This window comes from Schistocerca gregaria, chromosome 2 (genome assembly GCF_023897955.1).
Source record: "Schistocerca gregaria isolate iqSchGreg1 chromosome 2, iqSchGreg1.2, whole genome shotgun sequence".
Lineage (NCBI taxonomy): Eukaryota > Metazoa > Arthropoda > Insecta > Orthoptera > Acrididae > Schistocerca > Schistocerca gregaria.
Genome location: NC_064921.1, coordinates 888,085,176 through 888,110,348, shown reverse-complemented (window position 1 = coordinate 888,110,348; position 25,173 = coordinate 888,085,176). Strand labels below are relative to the sequence as shown.

Genomic DNA, 25,173 nt, shown 5'->3' with positions numbered 1-25,173 from the left:
AAAATGTATGAAAAATACTTGCATATTTTTTGATAATTGTAATAATGGTGTTGTGGAAAGGTACTTTTATGGTTCAATACTTTACTTAGATAAAGTGAAAATTGCACACACTTTCCAAATTGTCAGAAACAAGTATAATATGAGTGGGTCACCACATATGGACTGCCCCACCATGTTTTCCTTGTGATACAATGAGATACTGAGTGCTCACACGCCTGTTCGTAGATTAAGAAGTGCTTTCTTAATATTGCTGTGCATTGATGTAATCAATTATAGGTTTGTGCAGATGAATGCCATTTATACTTCTGTAGGTACATACAAAAAATACAAAATATAATAATATCATAGTGGCAAACTTAATATAAATGTTCTACTTATGCTTGGAACACAAGCACAGAAACAAGTTGCAGTAACTGACAAAAATTGAATGTATTGGTGGTTTATCATTCCAAATACATTTGTCACAACTCTCAGACCTACACTTTAATTTGGCTGCAATTAAAAATGATTTTGGTGATGATTGCAGAAGCCCACACCATTCCTCTCACAGAAGTAGGAGTCATCCCAGAAAAGGAAATGAAAAAGAGCACCATCACAAAAGCAGAGGGAAAAGCACAGAAGACAGGAGCCAGTAAGTTCCTAATACTTGTATTACTAAATTATTAGCAACTTGTAATTTTCATCTACTTTGGATCTTAAATCAAAAGTAGTGAAATTGTAATTAGTTTTAAGATTTAAAGATATGTACCATCTTCAGTGCTTGGTGGCCGACACACGTGAGATATCGTTTTGCACTTGGGGAGTCAGACCAGATGTAACGAGCCGCACCATTTTCTTAATGAAGGGCTAGACGTTCACGACAAAATTCAGTATTAAACTGTTGAACTAGTCTACTACAATCATCGTATATACTTGCTGTCAGAAGCATCTCATTCAGACAATAAGGTAAGGCTTTAAGAAATGTAATAGAAGCTAAGAATGTAATTAACGGAATTAAATCAAAGCAATATGGGATGTGAGGTGGCCAGTAGTGAGGGAGCACAGGAGCTGCCAAGAGATCAAAAATTGAAATCCAAGTTAAAGTGCCACTAAGAGCATAAAATTATGCACATCTTGTCATTTCTCACTGACTGCATGTAATATATCATTTAGTGTCATGCATTTGTGAAAAATCGCAGATGCATTCATTCAGCAAGTACTGAAGAGAAAAATGATAAGTTTATAGTGATCACAATCATTCCTACCACTAATAAAAGTGTGTGTCACTCTGTCCTTGAGTACTTCATGTGGTCAGTGCCAATAGGAATGTTTTCAAACCCAAACTGAAGTTTCCTTTCTTTAAATACTCATATTCTCTGCAGAAATATTTAAGGATTGTTTATCTGTGGTTTTTGTTACTACAACATGCTAAATAGAATTCTTGAAATAATGCTGTTGTATTGATGATTCAGAATTTCTAAAAAGTCTTGATTTTGCCATTGCAGCAACTAAACTAGGTTTGGAGACTTAATACAGCCACATGACATTGTTCCTCATATTTGGACTTTAAAGATAACAAAGTTATAATCAAAAAGTATTTTGCGACTGTGAGTCCATTGTCAAAGGTGGTAGAGTATGTGAGAACAAAGTAATTGGCACTTCAGACTACTACATGAAAACAAAGCATCAGAATTCACTTAACAATTGATCTCCTTAGATGAAATGTGCCTTCAGTGTCAGTAATTGCTGGTGAACAGTACACAGTCATTGATGAAATGGATTGCCACATAAGACTGTGCTATACAAATAAGAAACCTAAAATTAATGTTTTCGAATTGACAGTGAGCTTGTATTTTGTTGTAAATACAGAAGCCCTGATAAGATGAATTGAACATTAATATCCAGGTACTTCTCACAAAGAAGTTACTTCAATATCATAACCACAAATGTTGGAGATATTGATAGGGTTAATATTTTTAAAGTAAGCTTACATATTGTCACATGTGCACACAACAAAACACACATTTTTTCGTAAGCTTGATATTGTTTTGGTTGAGCACTATGACGATTATTTGCACTTTTATATCTGATTCTGTAGGGAGAATTCCTCAAGGGTTTGCATGTTTCCAATGGCCTGATTTAGGACTTACATCACAGTGTCATAGTATTTGTCGTCACAGTGTGTCTCACAATCCAGTGTCTTGTTTTGTTTATATTTGTTTTTCAGTTTTCTGTCTCATTGTTAATTAAATGATTCTGAATGAAGTGACTTCATTTTTTTTGTAACCATTAGGAGTAGTTGCCACAGTAGAAAGTGATTAGTTACTGAACACCTTTCCTTTTAGCTGTGTTTTCAGAATTATAATTTTGAGATAATAGAAGCTTCAGCCCAATGTCTCCACGGTGTGTGTGTGGTGGAAAGAAGACATCACAGTAACTCTTAACCAGAAGGACATTTGATATTAATAAAGCATTAATTTTAGAATGGCAGTTCACTAATATTTGTTTCATTACAGTCAGCTAAAGTATTCAGTCCTGGAACAACATTCCCTCTCAGCTGTTATGAGGGATAAAATTATACTTCATTTCCCTGTAAAACTCATTATGCACATTGTTCTGTCTGGAAATTGTTATTTATTAAGTTTTGGCTAATGAGGGTTTGCACTGCTTTCACACACTTTATCTTCATTGGATATGTGTATCTGTTGGAATATTAGTTAATGCCACTACTATAAATAGAGGAGGAGAAGCTGAAAGTAATTTTGCTGTACAGTACCTCCAATATGTATACACAAGCATCTGTTGGTAGCTAAATCGAAACTTGACATGCTGATGGATTGATTATGTGCCGTCACACACTTCCTCTTTCAAATGTCAACTTAAAATATCTGTATGTATGAGATATCTTACTGTTGACTTTCGTTAAGGGCAAAGTTTAGGTGTCTCCATTAAGTGTCATTCCCAGGATTTGAAAGAACCATTACTGAAGCCATCAAGAGCATTACACCAGTGCTGCTTGAGAAGGTTTCATGAAAATGGAATTTCTGTATAGGTCATATTACCCATGGGCTCACATTTCTCTGTACATATTTCAAACTTTTCTCTTTAAGAGAGTAATAAAATCATGTCTTGTTCAGCCGTGATGAAGGTATAGCCTTTTGAAATTTTCCAGTAAGTAGTAATCAGTCTGTACTGTGTTGTCATGTGATTGCAAGTAATTGATGGCACAGTAAATAAATTTGTGTTCCAAGTCATATCTGTGATTTGTCTCAAAATGGTCTTCTGTAAAAATGCAGTGTATTAAACATCAGGATTTCATAAATATGCATTGAATTATTGTCCCCACTCCAGATATTCTATAGTTGAGTGAGGCACACTATTGATGAGAAACACACTAGTTGGTACTCCTGACCATGAGATAGATCAAGTAAAGAAGGCACCTTGCACCCCTTGGTCAGTAAGAAAAGAACTATAATTTAAAAAGAAATAATGTTCACCAAACCTGAGAAAATTCTGGCCCTACGCAAAATCACAAAGCGGGTCTAAGGCTTCTATCCTTTCACTTGTTGACAAGTATGGTGTGGCAGTAGAATGTAGAAGAAGGGAAGTTTAAATTTTGCATTTAAGAAATAGTTCACGGTGGAGGATTATACAAACATACCACTGTTTGACCCTCGCACACTCTCTCATATGGAGGACGTGGTAACAGGCATCCCTGGGGTAGAGAAACAATAAGAGTTAAAAGCAAATAAGTCTCCGGTTCCAGACAGAATCCCAATTCTCTTGTACAAAGAGTACTCTACGGTGTTGGCCCTCACTTAGACTGCATTTATTGTGAATCTCTGACCCAGTGAAAAGTCCCAAGCAAATGGAGAAAAGTTTGCTGCAGAATTCTCGAACATATTTTCAGTTTGAACATAATAAATTTTCTCGAATTACAGTATAAGAGAAAAACATATTCTAGTGTTAGGAGCAGCAGACCAAGCAGCACAATTTTTGTCGCTATCAAAATTTAATTTGGCCTGCATAACAAGATTATATAGGAATTTTAGTCACAAAAATGTGCCGCTATTTATTAAAAATACCAAGCCTCACCATGTGGTCAGTAAACAAACACACTGCAACAAATGACACCTACTGAGTCGTATAGTTAAAGTGTGGCTAATCATGGAAGTTCGGTGTGGGCTGTAACTATTGTGTGGCAGTGAAACTTAGTAGCTATGCTAATGCCTTAGTGTGGAACCTATTTATGCTAAAAATAATTTGTTCCAATTTTGACCACCAGGTGTAAATCTGGTGCTGTACAGCATCTCATCGGGGAATTGTGCAAGTGGTGGTTAACAATAAAATCAACATTGTGCCTTTCTCAATGGTTTGATCTTTCCTGCCCACATCTTGTTCCTAATCCATTGCCCATGGGAACATTTCTGTACATCTTTCTTGCATTCACAGATTTACAGCTGGTGGCTAACATTAGAACTAAGTTTCTTGCGTCATGAATCGGTTCTGCGTTAATACAGTAGAATATCTACCAAGTTTCACTGCCATACGATAATTGCAGCCCACGCTGATCTTTGGTGCTTAGCTGCACTTTAATTTTAACCACCTGGTACAATAACTTTTGCACTGCCCTAGTATATTTAGTGAACATTTCAATTTTTTTAACAATACAAAGTAGATTAGTGGTAACAAAAGCAATTAGAGCATGTAGCATTGAGAGGAGGAAACTGCATAGGGAGCCAAAAGTTAATTGAAGCACGAATTTCTTAAATATGCAATCACTTATGAAAAAAACATTTGGCAGAGTAGTTAAACCAACAAAGCATACTGCAACGAATTGATTCATTTGCAAAAAAATCAAAAGCTGTGTGGCCCGTTATAAGAGACGTAGTTTGCAGTGAAATGGACTATAAGTTGTAGCATGTCAGAGAAATTGCCGAAAATTTAAGTTTTTCAATGTTTCAGGCTTTGGTGTTATGTGAAAATCTAATGTCCAACAAATTTAAACCTAGTGGATTGGGATCGGGTCCACATAGAATAATGAAAAATGGTTGTAGTATTGCACACCCACTGTCCCACAATCCAACCAGTCTTTTGATGACTGTGGATATGTTTGTGGAATAGAGTGGTGTGTAGTGCTGGTGTGGGAGCAGGGAATGGAATTGGTAGATGGAATGAGTAGCGAATGAATGTTGTGGCCAGAGGGGGATGGGAGTGGTGCTATGAGAATGAAGGATTTGTTGTATAAAGACAAGACACAGGCATTTGGAGTGGTGGCTGTGCCACTATTGAACACTACCTTTGCCAATTCCTGACTGACCCCAGACCTAAAACATCATCTGACCATCGGAAAGACTATCGAGAAGCAACAAATAAATCACCAAGTCCAGATGGAAACCCAATTCAATTTTACATAGAGTACTCCACAGAATAGCCCCCTTACCCAGCTTGCACTTGTTGTGAATCTCTCACCCAGAACAAAATCCCAAGTGACTGGGAAAAAGCTCAGGAGACCCCAGGGTCTAAGAAAGGTAAACGAACGGATCCACAAAGTTACAGATCAATATACCTACCTTTAATTCTTGAGTTTCTCCCGGCGTATTTGATAATCAAAATATCCACGGGTGTACTGCCGGTCTATAGTGCCCGTTGGACACTATAGACCGGCAGTACACCCATGGATATTTTGTTTTCCTACCTTTAGTTTGCAGCAGAATCCTTCACCATGTTCTCAGTTTGAATATAATAAATTTCCTTGGCAGGGAAAAGCATCTGTCAACAAATCAGCACAGTTTTAGAAAGCATTGCTCTTGTGAAACTCAACTTACCCTTCTCTCACATGACATACTGTGAACTATGGAAAATAGATTCAATACTTATAGATTTTCGGAAAGTGTTTGACATGGTCCCAAAGACTTCTTAAGTAATAGAACCCTGTATGTTGTCCTCGGCGTCAATATTCCTCACAGACAAGGGTTTGTCAGCAGTGGTCCAGATAGTGTGGTAGAACCGTCATTATTTCCTATATACGTAAATGGTCTGGCCAACAGGATGGGCAGCAATCTGCAGCTGTCTGCTGATGATGCTATGATGATCAGTAAGGGGTTGAAGTTAAGTGACTGTAGAAACATACAAGATGACTTAGAAAAAATTTCTAGTTGAAGTGATGAATGTCAGCTGGCTCTAAGTGTGAATAAATGTAAGTTAATGCATATTAGTAGGAAAGACAAACCTGTAATGTTAGGTTGCAGAATTACTAGTGTCCTGCTCGGCACAGTCTAGTCATTTAAATATCTGGGCTTAATGTTGAAAAGTGACATGAGATGGACCATGCATTAGGGAACTGTGGTACGGAAGGCGAATGGTTGACTTCAGTTTACTGGGAGAATTTTAGGGAAAAGTGGTTCACTTGTAAAGGAGACCACACATAGGACACTGGTGCAACTTATTCTTGAGTACTGCTTGAGTGTTTGGGATCCATACCAGGTCAGATTGAAGGAAGACACTGGAGCAATACAGAGGTGGGCTGCTAGATTTGTTATCAGTAGGTTCGAACTGACAGGTTTGAAAATTACTGAACTGTCAGTTTAATAAGTCATGGTTGCAAAATACTAACACACATTCTTTACAGAAGAATGGAAAAACTGTCTGGAGAAATGTAGGAACGCGCAAGGCAATACTGACCCTACAACTTCTCATAGAAGATAGGACAAGGAAAGGCAAAACTCTTTTTATAGTATTTGTAGGTTTAGAGAGAGCTTTTGACAATGTTGACTGGAATACTCTCTCTCAAATTCTGAAGGTGACAGTGCTAAAGTACTGGGGTCAGAAAGCTATTTAGAATTTGTACAGAAACCATATGGCAGTTATAAGAATTGAGGGTCATGAAACTGGAGCAGTGATTGAGGAGGGAGTGAGACAGGGTTGTAGCTTATCCCTGATATTCAATCTATATATTGTGCAGGCATTAAAGGAAACAATGGAAAAATTTGGAGTAGGAATTAAAATCCAGGGAAAAGAAATAAAAACCTTGAGATTTGCTGATGATATTGTAATTCTGTCAGAGACAGCAAAGGTCTTGGAAGAACAGCTGAATGGAATGTATAGTGTTTTGAATGGAGGATGTAAGAAGAACATTAACAAAAGCAAAATGAGAATAATTTGATGTAGTTGAATTAAATCGGGTGATGCTGAGGGAATTACAGTGAGACACAGAAAGTAGTAAATGAGTTCTGTTGTTTGGACAGTGGTGATAGTAGATTAGAAGCTTTTGAAATTTGGTGCTACAAAAGAATGTTAAAGATAAGGTGGGCAGATCACACAACTGAGGAGGTGGTACTGGCCTCAGCATTCGTTATTCGCTCCGTTTACCTATTCTGTTCCTTGCCCCCACACCAGCACTACACACCATTCTATTTTCCTATGTACCCACTGTCTGTTCCCTTCCCTACCTCTTTCTCCCCCCTTTTTTTCTTCCCTCACTCTCCCTCCCCCCTGGACATAACCTCCTGACTCTGCACCTAGAAGCCCTATCATACCCTCAGCACATCCGTGCACACACTCTCAGGCAGCACAACATTCTCCTCCCCGTACCCACCCCATGCCTCCTCCCTATCCCCACTACCCACTCCAGATTGCTGATTATGTCAGAGGCAGTTGCAGCCAGCAATTGCAACACTGCAGATTCAGACAATGACCATGTGTCTTGAGGTAAGCTTGTATGAGTGTCCATGCGTGTGCTTTCTAGTTCCAAAGAATGACTTGCTTGTTCAAAATAATGAGATCGGCAACAGTGAGAAAGACCTGTAGTTTCCCGTTTTGCCTTGTGTTCATTTTTTGTGAATTGGCTGAACTTCAGCATATTTTAGTTGATCAGGGACATCCCTCATGAAAAGAATGGTTGATTTGAGCGACAGTGTGTGTGTGATCCAGCGAGTGTAAATAAAGGGTTCACTCATTTAGTACTGGAGGGAAGCGTGGGGAGGGGGGGATGTAAAAATAAGTGTGACCAACTGATGAATACATTAAGCAGATTCAGAAGGATGCAGGTTGCAGTAACTACTAGGAGATGAAGAGGTTTGCACAGGCTAGAGTAGCATGGGGAGCTGCATCAAACCTGTCTTTGAACTGAAGACCACAAGAACAAGAAGTCTGAACAACACATAAGTGTTACAGAGATGCTTCAGAAACTCAAATGGCAGTCCCTAGTGGGAGGGCGACGTTCTTTTTGAGAAACACTATTGAGAAAACTTAGAAAATGGTATTTGAAGCTGACTGCCAAATGATTCTACTGCTGCCAACATACATTGTGCGTAAGGACCATGAAGATAATATTGACAGTCCTTTTTCCTTCTTTGTATTCATAAGTGGAAGAGGAAAGGAAATGTCTAGGAGTGGTATGGGGTACCATCTGCCATGAATCAGACGGTGGCTTGCGGAGTATTGATGTAGATGTAGACCAATTACGTACTCACCCGCAACTACTTCTCTTTTCAAGGCATCACATACAGAGAGATGGGTAATGGAGAAATGGGTACCCACATGGCACCATCCTATGTCAATCTATTCACAGTCTATTCATGGGCCATCAAGAGGGATTGTTCATAACCAACTAGAATCCCAAGCCTCTCATCTGCTTCATATTGTTTGATGACATCTTTGGAATCTTGACTGAGGATGTGGTCACCTTACCCACATTCCTCCAGATCCCCAACCTCGTTTCCCCATTCACTTCACCTGATCCTACGTAATCCAAAGTCATCATCCTTCATATTATCATTGTTAAAGGATGGCTGCATCAGGAATACTGTCCACATCAAACCTACCAACCACCAATAGCTACCATGCATTCCATACCAAGAAGTCCCTTCCATTCAGCCTAGCCATCCTTTGTAATCACATTTGTAATGATGAGCAGTCAATCCCCAAATATGCAAAGTATCTGAGAGGGCTTCACAGACTGAAACTACACTCCCAGTCTTGTTCAGAAACAGATCTCCTGTGCCTTCTCTCTCCAGTCATCTACCACCTCCGACATACCCACTGTCTAGCCAAGAAGGAACATAACTCGCATGACTCAATACCACCCAGGACTGGAGCAACTGAGTCGCATTCTCCGGTAGGGTTTTGACTAACTTTTGTCGTGCCCTGAAATGAGGAATATCCTACCTGCTGTCCTCCCAACCTTTCCACAGTGGTATTCTGCCACAAACCAAAATTAAGCAATATCTTTGTCCACTATTCCTTCCATGCTCCCAACCCCTTGTCTCATGGTTAGTATGCCTGTAATAGACCTCGACGGTGTCGAGAAACGAGTCATGGGTTTTTGAGTACGACCCTGAGACAAAAAGGCAGAGTTCAAGAGTGGCACACCCCATCGTTGCCCCGTTCCAAGAAGGCACGCATGAGCAAGTCCAGGATCAAAACCATGCTCATTGTCTTCTTTTACATCAGAGGCATTGTCCACCACGAATTTGTACCTACCGAGACTACAGTGAACTCAGCTCTCTTCTTAGAAGTGCTCAAAAGACTGAAAAGGAGGGGTCTCGTGCTGCTGAAGCTACATCAAGGACCCGTGGAAAGTTAACCATGACAACGCGCCAAGTCACAGCGCCTTCATTGTCAACAACTTCCTGGCAAGGACCGAGACCCCATTGGTTCCCCAGCGTCCCTATTGTCCTGACCTGGCTCCCGCTGACTTCTTTTTGTTTCCTCTGTTAAAAAAGGAGTCGTGAAAGGAAACCATTGGGACGCAATTGAAAGCATCCAGACGCATGTTACATCTGCTCTAAAGGACATTCCGGAAAAGGCATTCCAGGATGCCTTCCAGGCATGGAAACACCGCCTCCAGAAGTGTATTGATGCAAGAGGGTGCTATTTTGAAAATTTTTGATTATTTATACGAAGATATTCAATAAATGATTTTTATGAATTTGGTCACTTTACTTACCGAATGCACCTTGTATAGTAGCTTCTCTGGAGCTCTTGGAGTGATAAATGCGAGAATATCTTGACTATCAGCCACATAGCTTTTCTGTTAAATCCTTCAACACAGAAATTTTCCTTCAGTGCCACTGTGCAGTGCCTCCTCCTTAAAAACCTGGAGCCTGTGTTGTGATGAGCAGAGCCACTATTTTGAATGAGTATTTGTCGGCAAATACCTCAGGAATGTAATAAAGCTTTTTCATTGCACCTTAACATTTTTTTAAATCTCTATCTTTGAATGAAGTGCTTGAAAAATAGTGAACTGTAACTGGTGCCTCCTTTTTTGCATCATTGAGAGACATGGGCAGCTACCCCCTTTGTCAGACATACCCTAAAGTCTGCTGTATTGTTTCTCATTACTTTGGTTAATACACACACTGTCTTGCATAATTTGAAACAGCTTGTAAAGTTAGTTACAGGCAGAATGGAGTGTGGTCTCTAACCCAGTTCCATGCTACGAACTGCTTTTAAATAGTAATATAAATTACTCTCTGCAGATTATTAGCAAATAGAATGGAATCAACCCAGGACTAGTGCAAGCCATGTGTTTAAAATTTATAGTGGCACGTATGCCATATATTAGATTTATAGTAAAAGTGTAGACAAATAAATGATTGTGTAGCACTGCATTGCTTGTCACATTATCAGTGGCTTTATATTTCTGTAGAACAAAATAAATATCTTGAGAAAGTATGATTGTGACACAGTTGATGTCAGTTTGAGTAGTTTCTGCAATTAAGTCCTGATTGCTTCCCTAGCTCTGTTGAAACTACAGAGTATGTGCTTTCCTTAATATCTTCTTCCAGTAGAATGTTAAAATACCCAATGCATAGAAGAATGTATCATACACACATAACAATAAAATGTTAACTTTTGTTTCAGTCACTCCTCTCATCATAGTCACTCCATTGATGGATCTAACCGTGACCATGGGAGAAGCGCAAGCAGACATTCAGATCATAGAAGGGAAAAAGACAGAGGTAGAAATTAATATTTGTAAACATGTTATTTCCTATTACCTTTCTTTCTCTCTGTTAACTATACCATAAACTACTGTAAGCAATAAGCAAACAGATAATGCCAATTCTTATTATCCAATAAGACAGGTTTCCACTTTCAAAGCCAAATTTTTTTTCAAAAGAAGTGAAGAAAATATACGATAAAGGAAAAAGTTTGTATTCATTTATGTTTTTCATGAGTGACTTTCTTGAGAAAATAACACCTTGTGGCACATGCACATGAGATGCTAGTATGTAAATCAGCTGCCGACCTGTCAAAAGTAGATTGGTGAAATTATCAACTGATTATTTTATCTGTCCGGTTCTAAAATTGTGAGTGTGTAGAAGAGTGTGAAACTTATCAGCTTGTACTACCTTTGTTCTCATTAATTGGCCTGTTTTCAGTGGATGTGTGGTTGCTGCTACTGTTTGAATGTAGGAACTTTGACAGTGAGTTGCCAGCAGTTGATAAATTTGGCTCCAGTTATTACAGTGTACGGTCACATTAATGTGACAACTGCATGTGTTCGATATATTGTAAAATAACCACTCGCATATGGTAAGTGGAGGGCGCTAGTGGAGAGGGTATATGAAGTGTGTCGGGACGATGTGGAAAATAGTGCAGTAATTGTTATAATGCAGAAATGGAGTGATTAACTGTCGTCCAAAAGGGCATGATCATTGGCTTATAGGCCAAGGGTGGAAGTATTTCAGGTGGCAAAGTTTGTAAACTGTTAACATGCCACCATGGTTAAAAATGCTGTGGATGGCAAATGGTGCTATCCTAAACCAATGCCAAGGCAACTGTGGTGCACCAAGGGCCATAGATGACACAGGTGAATGATGGCTGCGGACATGTGTGTGGACGAATAAACATGCAACTGTTGGACAGTTGACCATCCAGATGAACCAAGGGGCTACCAGTGATGTCTCCTCAATGACTGTTCCGTGAATGTTGCTGCGTATTAGCCTCTGCAGCAGGGGCCTAGTTTTCACACCCATGCTTACTGCTGTTTATTGGTGATGCAGGCTAGACTTTGTATGGCAGTATCACAACTGGATGTGCACCGAGTGGCAACGGCTGGCCCTTTTGAGGCGAATCATGTTTTATTCTCCATAGGACAGATGGCTTTTGGCGTGTATGGCACTGAAACAGTTGACAGAAGGGTCCAGGCTGGAGTATGGTGTATTATGGTCTGGGTAATGTTTTTGTAGCATTCTCTGGGTGATCTCATCATTCTGGAAGACACAATAGGTCAACAGAAGTATGCATCTATCCTTGGGGACAATGTCCACCTCTAATTGCAGTTTTTGATAATACAATGTAAATGGATAGATAAAAATCTACTCACCAAGTGGTGGCAGAAGAACACAAACACAAGGTTTAACTTTCAAAGCCAGTGGCTCCTTCATGTGACAGAAGAATTTAAGGGTGAGGAAGAGGGCTGAAGGAAAAGGGGTGTAGTTTGTTTTTCCTCAACATAATGGCATCTACCAGCACTACAGTGCAACATATCTCACAGTTTGCAGTGTACGTGCATGCTTCGAAGGGCAACAGGAAGAGTTTACCATACTCCCATGACTGCCAAATCACTCAGGATTTGAACCCAATCAAGAATCTTGATACTACCTCAATCAGGCTGTTCTCACTATGGACCCTCAGCCGTGCGACCTAGCACAGCAGACCACAGCATTGGAATTGGCAGGTCTCCACATTCTTGTCATTACCTTACAGAATCTCAGTGAGAATCTTCCTGTATGCCTGTGCTGCAAGAGGTGGTTATTCAGGCTTTTGACAGGTGGTCACATTGTTCCATAAAAACACGGGAGAACTGCCGGATATCAGTGACTTCTGGCCACGATATTTCTGCGCAGAGTCTTCTGGCCATCTTCAGGTGAGTGCCACTGTAGTAGTACTGGCGAGTAAGCGCTGAGCTCCGCTATTTATAGCCTTCTGAGGTGACATTGTGCATGCGCTGCTCAGCGTGCGCGTTCATAACGGCTACGCGCGCTGTGCCTCGCGCTCTCCACTGTGAAAGCCTGGCGTATCAGTGTCAGGTCGATGTTCATCTGTATGCAGATAACTACGTCGACTACGAAGTTTCTCTATAACAGGATTCCAAGCAGAGTTCAGCTGATAACCGCTATCTCGATTGATGAGAGTCTCGTTGTCAGACAATCTTATTTCCACAGATTCATTGATAATCGAGCTCCAAAAGTTTGATGTATGAGCTAAAATTTTTGTGTCGTCGTAATTCATGGAATGGGTTGGAGAAGGCGAGTATGCTGTTGGTGTTCCACAATGCGTTCCTGCACAGTTCGTGTTGTTTGCCCTATATACGATTTGCCGCATTCACACGGAATTTTGTAAACACCTGGTTTACGCAGGCCCAGATCTTATTTAACGGATCCCACCAGTGATGAAATTTTGGAAGGAGGGCAAAAGATGACTCTCACTTGATACTTTCTCAATATTCTGCCTATCTGTGAAGAAATATTCCCAATAAATGGTAAATAAACAGTCGACCTGAAAGCCTCTTCCTCTTCCTTGTTCCGTCGTTTGTAGGTCTTTATCACTCTGTTCACTTGCTTAGGTGAAAAGCCATTCTTCAAAAATACTTTTTGCAGGTGTTCCAGTTCCGCTTGAAGACTGTCGGCATCAGAGATAGTATGGGCACGGTGGACCAACGTTTTGAGAACGCCCATTGTTTGTGCTGGATGGTGGCAACTAGTAGCTTGTAGATACAAGTCTGTATGAGTGGGCTTTCTGTACACCGAGTGACCAAGTGTGCCGTCACTCTTCCGTCACACCAAGACGTCTAAAAATGGCAGACAATCATCACTCTCTATCTCCATGGTCAACTTTGTTTTCATGTATGGAGTTCATGTCATGTAAAAATTCTTGGAGACGGTCCATTGTATTTCCACAGACCATTCCATGAATTACGACGACACAAAAACTTTGGCCCATACATCAAACTTTTGGAGCTCGATTATCAATGAATCTGCGGAAATAAGATTGTCTGACAACGAGACTCTCATCAATCGAGATAGCGGTTATCAGCTGAATTCTGCTTGGAATCCTGTTATAGAGAAACTTCGTAGTCGACGTAGTTATCTGCATAAAGATGAACATCGACCTGACACCGATACGCCAGGCTTTCACAGTGGAGAGCGCGAGGCGCAGCGCACGGAGCCGTTATGAACGCGCACGCTGAGCAGTGCATGCGCAATGTCACCTCAGAAGGCTATAAATAGCGGAGATCAGCGCGTACTCGCCAGTACTACCACAGTGGCACTCACCTGAAGATGGCCAGAATACTCTGCGCCGAAATATCGTGGCAGGAAGTTACTGATATCCGGCAGTTCTCCCGTGTTTTTATGGAACAATCAGTACGCTGGGAAATCTTTAAACATCACAGGTGGTCACATTAATGTGACTGAACCATGTAATATAATTACAGCGATATGTATTTTAGAATTATACAATATTGTGTAGAAATAGATGGCACAAAAGTTCGATGGCATATCAGGAAGAAAGTACGATAGGTAGATACACAAAATCGTATATGCCGTAAGTTATGGATAGTTAAAAATAAATAAGAACATGTTTAGAGAAAAGTTGTTGTACATTGTATTTAACAGCATGGTGGGAAAAAAGGTGCAAGAGCTGACTTTGGAGAATGGAGAAGTTTTTCTGAAGTAACATCCAAAGAGTACAGCTTGAGGTCTAACAACCAGGCAGTTGTGTTGCAAGACTGAGCCAAATGATGTTTTTTGTGATGTTAGCTTGTGTTATGCACTTCAAACACAATCTGTCGCCGAGAATACCTGTATGTCAGTCTACCTTGTAAGTGATTTCCAGTCGCCATTCTTGAAGTTAATTACTTGCATGGTAGTGCTATGCAGTACCATATGGCCATTCTCCTGGATGCTCAGATGTAACAATTTTTTCTATGCCTTTACATCATTAATCTTGAGAACACAAGCTTCTCAAATTTACTGAGATTAAAGAAAAAATAGTTTCATCTTTAAATTACGACTGTCTTTACAATTTCAAATCTCAGATTTGTGGTAAGTCAGCATGTAAGGAAATCTGAAAAGTGCCCAGGTAAGTCTATTATACTTCAGCTGGTTTGAAGAACAGTTAAACAACGTGCCCACCCATAACTGTACAGCTTTACACTTCTATAAGAGCTCTGCTAACACTTTACACTATGGGCAAATATTGTGTAAATACTTTTTTCATCTCCTCAATGTGAGTGTCCCTCTGCTCATCTCTCTACATAAATAAAATGGGCCAGGTCATCCCTTTCATGGATTACATGACGTAGGTGTAGTGCAGACCATCTGTTGAATGTGCCCATCTACTCTTAACTCTCGAACACCTACCCAAAATCAGGCATAAGTTACATTTATTTACCTACATTGTCTAGTACATGTCCCTGCACCAATTGTCGATCCTTTGCAGTTTTTACTGTACTTGGCTACAGTCTTCTAGCATTACAACTTTCTTATACAGAACAGCATCATCCGTGAATTGCCTCGTCGGGTGTCAGTCATTGTCCACTAGATTGTTAATGTAAATTGTTAATAGTAGTGGCTGTACAACACACTCTTGTGGTACTCCCAAAATTATCTTTACATTTGTCTCTCTTATTAAATTAAGAAAGACATGTTGAGTCCAATTTCAAAAGACGTTCTGTAACCGATCTCGAATTTGGTCTGATACTTGGTAAACTAGTATTTTGTTCATTAAAGGGCTGTGGAACTGTGTTGAGTGCCTTTTGGTAGTCAAGGAACATGCCATCAACCTGGGTGTCATTGTCCCTGAGGCAGTGGATGTAATTGACAAACAGAACCGAGTCTCACAATATCTCTGTTCGCAGAATCGATGTTGATTTTTACAGACATTTTTTGTCCAAAAACGTTGTAATGCATGAGTGTAAAATGTCTTCCATAATCCTATGAGAGATTGACGTCAGCGATAGAAGCCCATACTTATGCACATCTGTCCAACAGTGTGTACAGAAAATGGGCATGATCTGCTCTTTTTCTCCAATTGCTAGGCACCTTTTGTTGCTCCAGTGATCTACGATGAACTACAGCTAGAAGGGGAGCAAGTTCTTTCACGTAAACAATATAGAATATCACAGGTATTTCAGCAGGTCTAGTTGTCTTTCCACTGTCAAGCATTTCTAGTTGATTTTGTATTCTGGGATCATTTCTCTCTGTATGTGCAATTTCAGTATTTGTGCATTGATTGAAACGAGAAACTGATGGTCTTCCGTGGTGAAAACATCAGAAGAAGATCAAATTCACTTTTTCAGCCTGCACCCTGTTGTTTTCCATTTCAGTTCCAGTATGGCCACTGAGCAACGAAATAGTTGATTTTGATCCTTTTACTGACTTTACATTAGACCAAACCTTCTTAGGGTTTATAGTCACTTCTTTAGGCAAAATTTTACTTTGAAATTCACTGAGTGCTTCTTGTACTGCTCTCCTCACACTCATTTTGGCATTATTCAACATCTGTTTGTCTGTCAGGCTTTGACTTCACATAATCAGAGATGAATCTGTCTTTTCTCTCGCAATAACTTTGTAACATGGCTGTTACAACAGGATGGATTTGTTCCATCCCCTATGACCTTGCTCAGCACATACTTGTCTAAGGCATATTGTACAGTGCTTCTGCTCCATATCTTCATTCAGAGAGCTGAACATATGATGATATCTTAAATACTCTGCATTTTGTATCCTGTCACTCTCACTAACCACCCATTTTGGAGTGCTAATTTACCTTGATTTCCTTAAGTAAAGGATGAGATCTAGGGCTGCAGTTTCAGTGGAGGTGAAGAAGCAGCAACTAGTAGTGGCGGATAGGAATCGATGCTTCAACACATCCAAAATGTGGTAGGATGTGGTAGGAATGTGCAGCTTCAGAAAGTGGTTGCAAATGGGTAAATGGTAGAGTTTAATAAACTTTTCCAAAACCCAAAACAATGGTTTCTGTGTCATTTCTTAAGAGTTAACACAGTCATGCTGTTCAGCCCATTCACTGTGACTTTCTGTGCCCTACAATACAAGCATCACAGGACAAATGTACACTTGATGTTCATATTCACAAGACATGTACATTAGTGTTTCAGTCATCTTTGTTTCAGCATGTGTCCTGTTGCCTAGTAGGCACAGGGTCCACCATGAGCCCTGATTGCTTGTTCCATGCATGATGGCATCAGCACATAAAAGCCGCAAATGGCGCCCTGTGGTATAACCATCCATGCAGTTGGTTCCAAAATTCATCTTTGGTGATTGGCATTGGGTCAAAATGCTGCACCCATCATTTCACCATATCGCACACCTTTTCTTTTAGTGAAGAGTCTGGTGATCTGGCGGACAGGGTAAAAGGCTGAAAAGTGGTGTTTGGGTTGACGTGCGGGAAAGGTATGGCTAAGGTTTGCAGGGTGTCATTCACATAGGTTACATTGGTCACTGTGCCCTGGATACACACCAAGTGTGATTTGCGGTTGTATCCAATAGCAGCACCCCACACCATAAGGCCTTGAGTTGGCACTGTACATATCGTAAGAATGCAGTGAATGTGATGTCACTCCCCGTCTGCAGCAAACCAAAATGTGGCCACCATTTTCAAATAAGCAGAACCTGGATTCATCCAAAAACACTACCATATGCCATTCCTGTCCCCGGTGATGTTGTTTCATACACAATTGCCATCTTGCATATTTCTGTCCATTTCTCAAAGGTAAGCGGAGAAGTGGACGACATGCACGTAACCCATGCCGTAATAAACAGCAGTACTACCCCTGTTACTAACAATTTGAACCCAGACATCCTCTGTGGCTTTGCTGCCAACAAAAAAGTAGTTTAAACCTCAAATACAATTTGTATCTATGAAAAATTGCGTAAGAGAACATCTGTGCCAAATGCGAAGCCCACTGCATCTGAACAGAAAGACACGACAACCAAACTGTTAATCAAGAAACACAATGAGGAAGGGGCAAATGTGCATGATTTTCAGTATTCTCTTACTGACAGAGCCTAGATAATTTAAAGACAGCAGTAAGAGGAAAGTTCTTTTTCATGCAGTAAGTACACACAGTTCTCGTAAACTTGGCTATTATAAATGTTTGTAGTACAGAGTAATAACACTGTAAAGTGCAGTTCAACCTTTTGTTTGTGGCATGAATATTGATGAAGTTCAAGGGAAAGTAATTATTCATTGCCACATGCATTATGTCACACTCTTATTGCAATCTAATTGCCTTGCATTACTCCTGTAAATGCCCTTACTTTCATCGGATCATTTCTCTGTGCAATGGTGATGGAATGTATGTGTTGCTATAATGTTGTCTCTGCTGACCAGATAATATGAAAGAAATTTAAGGCACTTCTTAATTAAGTTGAAATATAAGTGGTAATACACTGAACTGTACTCTGTTGACAATGTGGCTATATTCATCACTTTCATAGACATAAAGTTTGGAAAAATAGGTGGCTTACGATGTATTCACATTATTTGTGAGTAACTCGAGGACACCTTTTCAACATTACATACTCCATTGTGATCTGATCTGAAAGATCAGAAGTTCATAAATTCGTTACTGGTAAGCAAGGTACAATAAATTTATTGGTAATACAAAGAATATTAACGAATTATTTGTGTTTTGATTTACTTACCTACTGCAGAACTGATCGTGAAGGTGTTCATTTTTGTACTGGCTTCTGCTTGTTCAGACAGTATGGGAAATTTGTTTTTCTAAGACAAAAAGATGCTCAGACAAAAAGGAAGACTTTGTTACAATGAATTTATAAAGTTAAACCTGTGATCTTCTTTCATTGCTTACCATCTCATGCTACCAACCAATAAGTTTCTGTATTCCTTCTCTGTACCGTCGAATGAGGTGCCATTGATCAGTTTGGAAATTTAAATTGCTGTATTTTCGAAAATTCAAATGTACTGAAAATGGAAAAAGAAAGGGTACTGTTTCTTACTATACAATTGATACAATGAAATTGATTTTTTAAATGAATAATATGTGTTGAAGAAAAATGCAAATGTGAGTGATCAATGTTAAATTGTACATTGAGTTACTTTAATTCCTCCAATTTTTTCAATGAAATTGAAAGCAGTCCCTTTGAGCAACATTTTTCGTAAAGAATGGAAAAAATTACTTAAGTGCAAAAAAGTTATTAAATTTTTAAAAGTTTGAGGGTGTCATTCATCAGGGCGATAAAAATACTTTAGAAAAAAATCAGCCTTATATAATAAAGTAATAAGTATCATTATTCTGTTTTACAAACTGTTAGGAATTCTAGAATGATTAAACACAAATCAAAACATCAATCACAGTTTCCTTGATCAGAAATATTAATTGTAAAACATAATTAGAAACTAATATCAGTCATCTTCTTAAATCTGTAACTCATGAATATTAATTTCAAATGGAAAAATAACAAATTCACCCTCATCTAAAGTTTTTTTAAAAAAGATATTGCATTGTCATGATGTGTTTCTGAAATATCATCCTGGATTCTTTTAAATTTCGTTTTATTTTCAACTGACTTGAAACTCTCTACAAGTAAGCATTCTGTCTCAGTAATTTGGCAAACATATTTTCAGATACATTTGCAATGCCTCGAAAAGAATTTCACCAACAAAATGTCTGCAACTCGTGGTCTAGTGGTTAGAATTGCTGCCTCTGGATCATGGGGTCCCAGGTTCAATTCTCGGCCAGGTTGGGGATTTTCTCTGCCAGGGGACTGGGCGTTTGTGTTGTCATCATCATCATTTATGATAGTGGCTAGATTGGACTGCTTAAAAAATAAAAAAAAGACTGTGCAAAAATTGGAACTTTAAATAGGAACTCATGACCGTGCAGTTTAGAGTCCCACAAACTAATCATCACCACCAATAAAAATCTTTCTGAAGTGCGTTCTGTTTACTCATCTTCATATTTCAGCACATCTTCCTCAGGATCATTTTCATTCAGTTGTCTTATCTGGATTTCCTCACTTATACACCTGTAGCTCTGGCTTGAGATGAAACTGGCTTAACCAGTGCTTGCGTTTCTATTTCTTGATGACCAGAATCTGCGGTGGCGTTCTGTTAGTCTCTCTTTTTATTACTATGCTGATTTTGAGATTGGAATGTTTCCTCTCGCAATACAATACTCTTTCCAGGAGCTACCTCCAAACCTCTCTTCTTTCTTGCTGGTCAGTTTGAAGTGCTTCCATATCTTGAGTCTTTCAAGAAATCAGTTGAAGTATTTTTCAGTTCCCTGTTCTTCAATATGTTATCTTGTAAGGCGATTAAGAACTTTTTGATTGTGAAAAGAACAAATACCACTTTCGCTAAATCTGCTCACAATATTCCGTTTAACCCTGGAAGATATGCCTTTGTGAGAAAAATTTGGTTTTTGTTGTGCTTGATTCATTTTATTGAGAATTTGAAAATCAGAAAATCTGGAAATGTATCCTTCGGAATAGTAGCCAATTTAGCATTCTTCATCTTCCAATTTGTCAGCACTTGGTGTCGGGCTGTTTTTATTGAGCGGGAGAATGCCACCTCCAGAGATTGGCATAAGTGTGTTGAATGTGGCACGAAACATACAAAATCAACATCATTTTCACCACAAAGTTATATGACATCTTCATCTAAATGAGAAGAAAGATTATCTCCAATAAGAACTTTACATCTTGGCAATCTTTTTGAATGCGGTAAAAAACTACTTCCAAGCCAATCTCTGAATGTTCAAGTATCAATCCAACCTCTGACTGTACAGTTAAATGGTGATCCTGTTTAGGAACAATGCTGATGGCGTATGATGGTAAAAGCACACCGTCATCAGACCCACAAATCATAATTGATGTGATGCTTTTAGAAAAATTCATTGGCTTTTCCAGGTATTTGTCACCTCTACGATATATCGCTGAATCATCACTCAAGTTAGACTCATTGTAATTGAAAATAAGAGTCCGGCACATATTCTAAAGTTTTTTTGAGTTTGTTGAAATATTTCTTGAAACTATCAGGGGATACTGGCTCGAGCTCGTTTGATGTTAGCAGCAACCTGTTTAGAATACTCGTTTTTGTGATGCTTCAGTAGTATGACCAGTCTTCTCCAGTAAGCTTATTTCTATAGCACTGAAACAAAAAAGGCTAGCCATCATTGCAAATGTATGGGTGTTTATATTAAAACAGCAAAATTGCTAGGTCTGAGGGTGAGATTGATCAGTGACCAAAGAAACCCCTTGCCTGTGTTCAGTGACACCCTCTGAAGAATAAATTTTTTTTAAAAAAAAAACCTTACAGTGAATGAAATATTTGAGGTTGGAATACAAAACAAGACCTCTTTCTCAAGCTAATTAAACACATAGCAACATAAAATATCATATTTCTAGCACCTTTCATATCCATTCTGGTACCCTGAAGTTATTTGAAATAGTTAAAATGTGACAGGTTTTTTATGAAAATCTCCCGTATCGATCCATTTGTACGTGGAGTTCTTGGTCACTGACAAAGAATTACTTTGAGTGCTGCCAATGCAGAAAACAAAACTAGACACAAAGTAATTCTTCGTTTTAAAAATTGTGAAGTTTTTATGAAAGTTACGCCGTGAATCAAAGTAATGCAATTCAGCAGTATCTAACACAAGACACAATTAAATTTACAGATAAAATCTGCTAATGCACACTTTTTTGGTGTTTTGTATAATATTGGCATTCACAACTGCCCTCAATAAATATTGAAGAAAATCTTTTTCCACCATTTTACAGTCTTTCACTGAAAGGGATAGTAACTCATCAACTGGTCTCCTCTGTCAGCACCTGTTTTAGATAAGTTGTAGTCTAATACAATGTCTGGCTTTACAACCTCAACATATCTTCTCCAGGGTTTTACACTGACATGTGAAGCAGTCATCTTATGCTGTGTTGACAACAGGTGTACATCACATTTGTCTTTCCATTTCAAGCAGAAAAGGTGTCCTTTGGAACGAAATGTCATTTCTCCTTCCCTTAGTTTTTCATTTGTTAGGTCTCTAAGCAAACCTATTCTGTTTCTCATCACAGTTCCAACTCCCATTGTATTTATTTCCCATAGTTCTTCAAGGACTGCAGCACTTCGATAAAATCTGTCTGGCCAGGTATACCACAAGTCCTTTTCCGAAGTAAGAGGAACATAGTCTCAGCAGCAGGGATTTCACAGAATTTCCAACATTTCCTCCAGCACAAACGTCAGCGTTGCACATGTAACCTGTTTGAGCATCACTTACAAAATACAGTTTTATCCCACATTTCTCTGGTTTGTCTTTCATATAAACATGGAATCCAGCTCTTCCTCAAAAAGGACATATTTCTTCACCCACAGTCAGATTTTGTGGTGGATAAAAGACTTTTCTGCATCTTTCTGTGAAAAAGTGCCAAACAGGCCTTATTTTGTGCAGAGACTCATGGTCTGGTTCTTGTTGAGGTCTTCATAGCGCATTATTGTTCACATGCAGCATCCTGAATATGGCAAAAAATCTGTCTTGTGACATTAGCTGAGAAGCAAATTATGAAGGAAGCACAGGGTCTTCAGACCAATAATCCCTAAGCTTAGGGTTCTTTAGAATATGCATATGCAAAATGATTGCAAAAAATTGATGAACTTCATGTATCCTCGCTGCTCTCCATTTCTTCCATAAAGATTTTGGTTTGATTCTGTTCTGCCGCCGAAGTTCAGAAATAGTATCAGTAGCGTATATATTTGTCTCTGGCTGTCCTTTTAGAAACCTGCTGTGGTCAAAAAATTGGTACAAAGTCTAGTTTTGTTGATAATGTATCAACAGGAACCTGAATTCCACTTATTTCTTCAAACGGAGGTAATTCAGGGAGTGCATCAAAATGACACCATTCATTATGAAGGGCAGCCTGTTGAACTGAATGACAAACCTGACTAATAGAAACTCATGCATTAGCTTCTTCATACTCGCTACCATCAGCAGCACAGGTTTAACTCTCCAGCTCATGTGTGTCATCATCGCCTTCTGAAAAATTGCTGATGTCGTCCGAAAGATCATAAAGTTCTGATCCATTGTTCAAGAGTTCTTCAATCTCTAAGGTTGACAAGTGAAGTCTGTTAGCCATATTCACTATGTATTTGTGTCTCTACACACAGGAAGGATGCACACAATAGCACAACGCTTATGACAAGCCAAACAATTAGTCTTGCCACTCACAAACTTAAAACACACATTTAAATCACAAATAAATAAGTCAGAAGTGAAGGACATATGACATACATCCGTCAGATTTTATGGTTAAAACATAGTGAACGTATCTAGTATGTCCATCGGCTCCAGTGTGTTAAAATATTGCAAGGTTGCGGTTACTGATGTCATTCAGTGCAGAAGGTGGTCTATAATTTTGTATTGTCTCTCTTTTTAAAAAACCACTTTATTTGCCAAGATCATTATGTTAACACAATAACTCGAGTACTGGTTTCGGCAATATGTATTGCCATCCTCAAATCTATGAAAAAGAAATATCTAGAGGTTACTGGCCTACAGTCAAAAAATAAATAAAAAATGTAGTAGGACATACATAAATATTTTGTAATAAATGAAACATACCATAAAAAGTCAAGGCATTGCAGTGATGTGCCCCGTGAGAAGCACTGCATCAGTAATGATCAGTGATGTCATCTAAATTAATTACAACAAACACCACCTGGTTGGGAGAATAGGTACATCTCAAGTCTTTACCTCTACCTGATGGATTGAACGGGACACACATGTATGCTATGGAATGTAGCATACTGAACACAACTGAAGGATCCATTCATAACAAATTCTGCTATTTGAACTGGCGGTAGATGAATGATGACTCACGTAAAATGCATTCATAATTTATTACTCCAGTTAACAATATAAGGAAAGATTACTACTTACCATAAAGAAGACAAGTTAAATTGCAGACAGGTTTAAATATGACACACCAAGTTTTCAACCACAGCCTTCATCATTAAAACACACACACACACACACACACACACACACACACACCATTCATGCACACAAGCAAGCACACCTCATGCACACATGACCGCCAACTCCAGCATCTCTGGCCAGGATGCAGCTATGACGTGGGACGCAAACAGAACTCAGCAGGGGGCGGGGAAGGGGAAGGGATAGTAGTGAACGGGCAGAGGGAGAGATCAACACTGTCTGGTAGAGTGTACAGGGACCAGAATGCCAACAGGTGGTGCGTCGGGAGGTGGGGCTGGGAGATGGGGGGAAAAAAGGAGAGGAGCAGCAAAAGACAGACAGATGCGTTAGCAAAGGGTGGCAAATAAATGGCGAGAGATGAGAATGAGGAGGAGTGATAGGACAGAGGGTGTGGAAACTGTTGTGTGAAGTGTGTGGGGACTGTGTGTTACTGTAGGTTGAAGCCAGAATAATCACGGGAGTGGAGAATGTGTTGTAAGGATAATGCCCATCTGCACTGTTGAGAAAAGCTGGTTGTGGAGGGAAGGATCCACATGGCTCTGGTAGTGAGCAGTCGTTGAAATCAATTGTGTTATATTCCAACATGGTTGCTTTCACAGGTGATGTGCCCCTGATGGGGTAGGATACACATGACTGAAATAGGAAGTGCTGGGTGGGTGTACTGACCATGTTTTCCACAGGGATATGATTCTTGTGGCAAGGGGTTGGCATTGAGAGTGGCATAGCGATGGACTGGGAAGTTGTGGAGGTGGGTGGACAACGGAACACCACATTGGGAGGGGTGAGAATATCTTGGGTAGGACGTTGCTCATTTCAGGGCATGATGATAGGTAATCAAAGCCCTGGCGAAGGATAGGGTTCAGTTGTTCCATTCCGGGGTCGTACCAGGTGATGAAGGGACTCTTCTTTGTGGGTGGTGGGACACTTCTTTGTGGGTGGTTCTGGGGGGGGGGGGGGGGGGGATTGGGGATGTGAGGAGAAATGGCATGAGATCTGCTTGTGGAACAGGTATGGGTGACAGTGCCTGTCTGTGAAGGCCTTGGTGAGACCCTCAGCATACTGAGCAAGAGTGTTTGTCACTGCAGATACATCATACCCAGGTGGCCAGGCTGTATAGTAGAGATTTTTTTGTGTCAAAAGGTACGACAGCTGTTAAAATGCAGGTACTGTTGGTGGGTTTAATATGGACAGAGGTGCAGATGGAG

At 39.6% G+C, this 25,173-nt stretch overlaps 1 protein-coding gene across 1 annotated transcript in view; it reads left to right on the top strand.

The window, feature by feature from the left end:
* LOC126335328 (luc7-like protein 3) overlaps positions 1-25,173 on the top strand; it is a 142,610-nt gene that overhangs the window by 67,276 nt on the left and 50,161 nt on the right. Inside the window, exons 6-7 of the mRNA XM_049998484.1 lie at positions 527-631; positions 10,846-10,943. Coding sequence (XP_049854441.1) covers positions 527-631; positions 10,846-10,943 — 203 coding nt within the window. The remainder of the gene's footprint in view (positions 1-526; positions 632-10,845; positions 10,944-25,173) is intronic.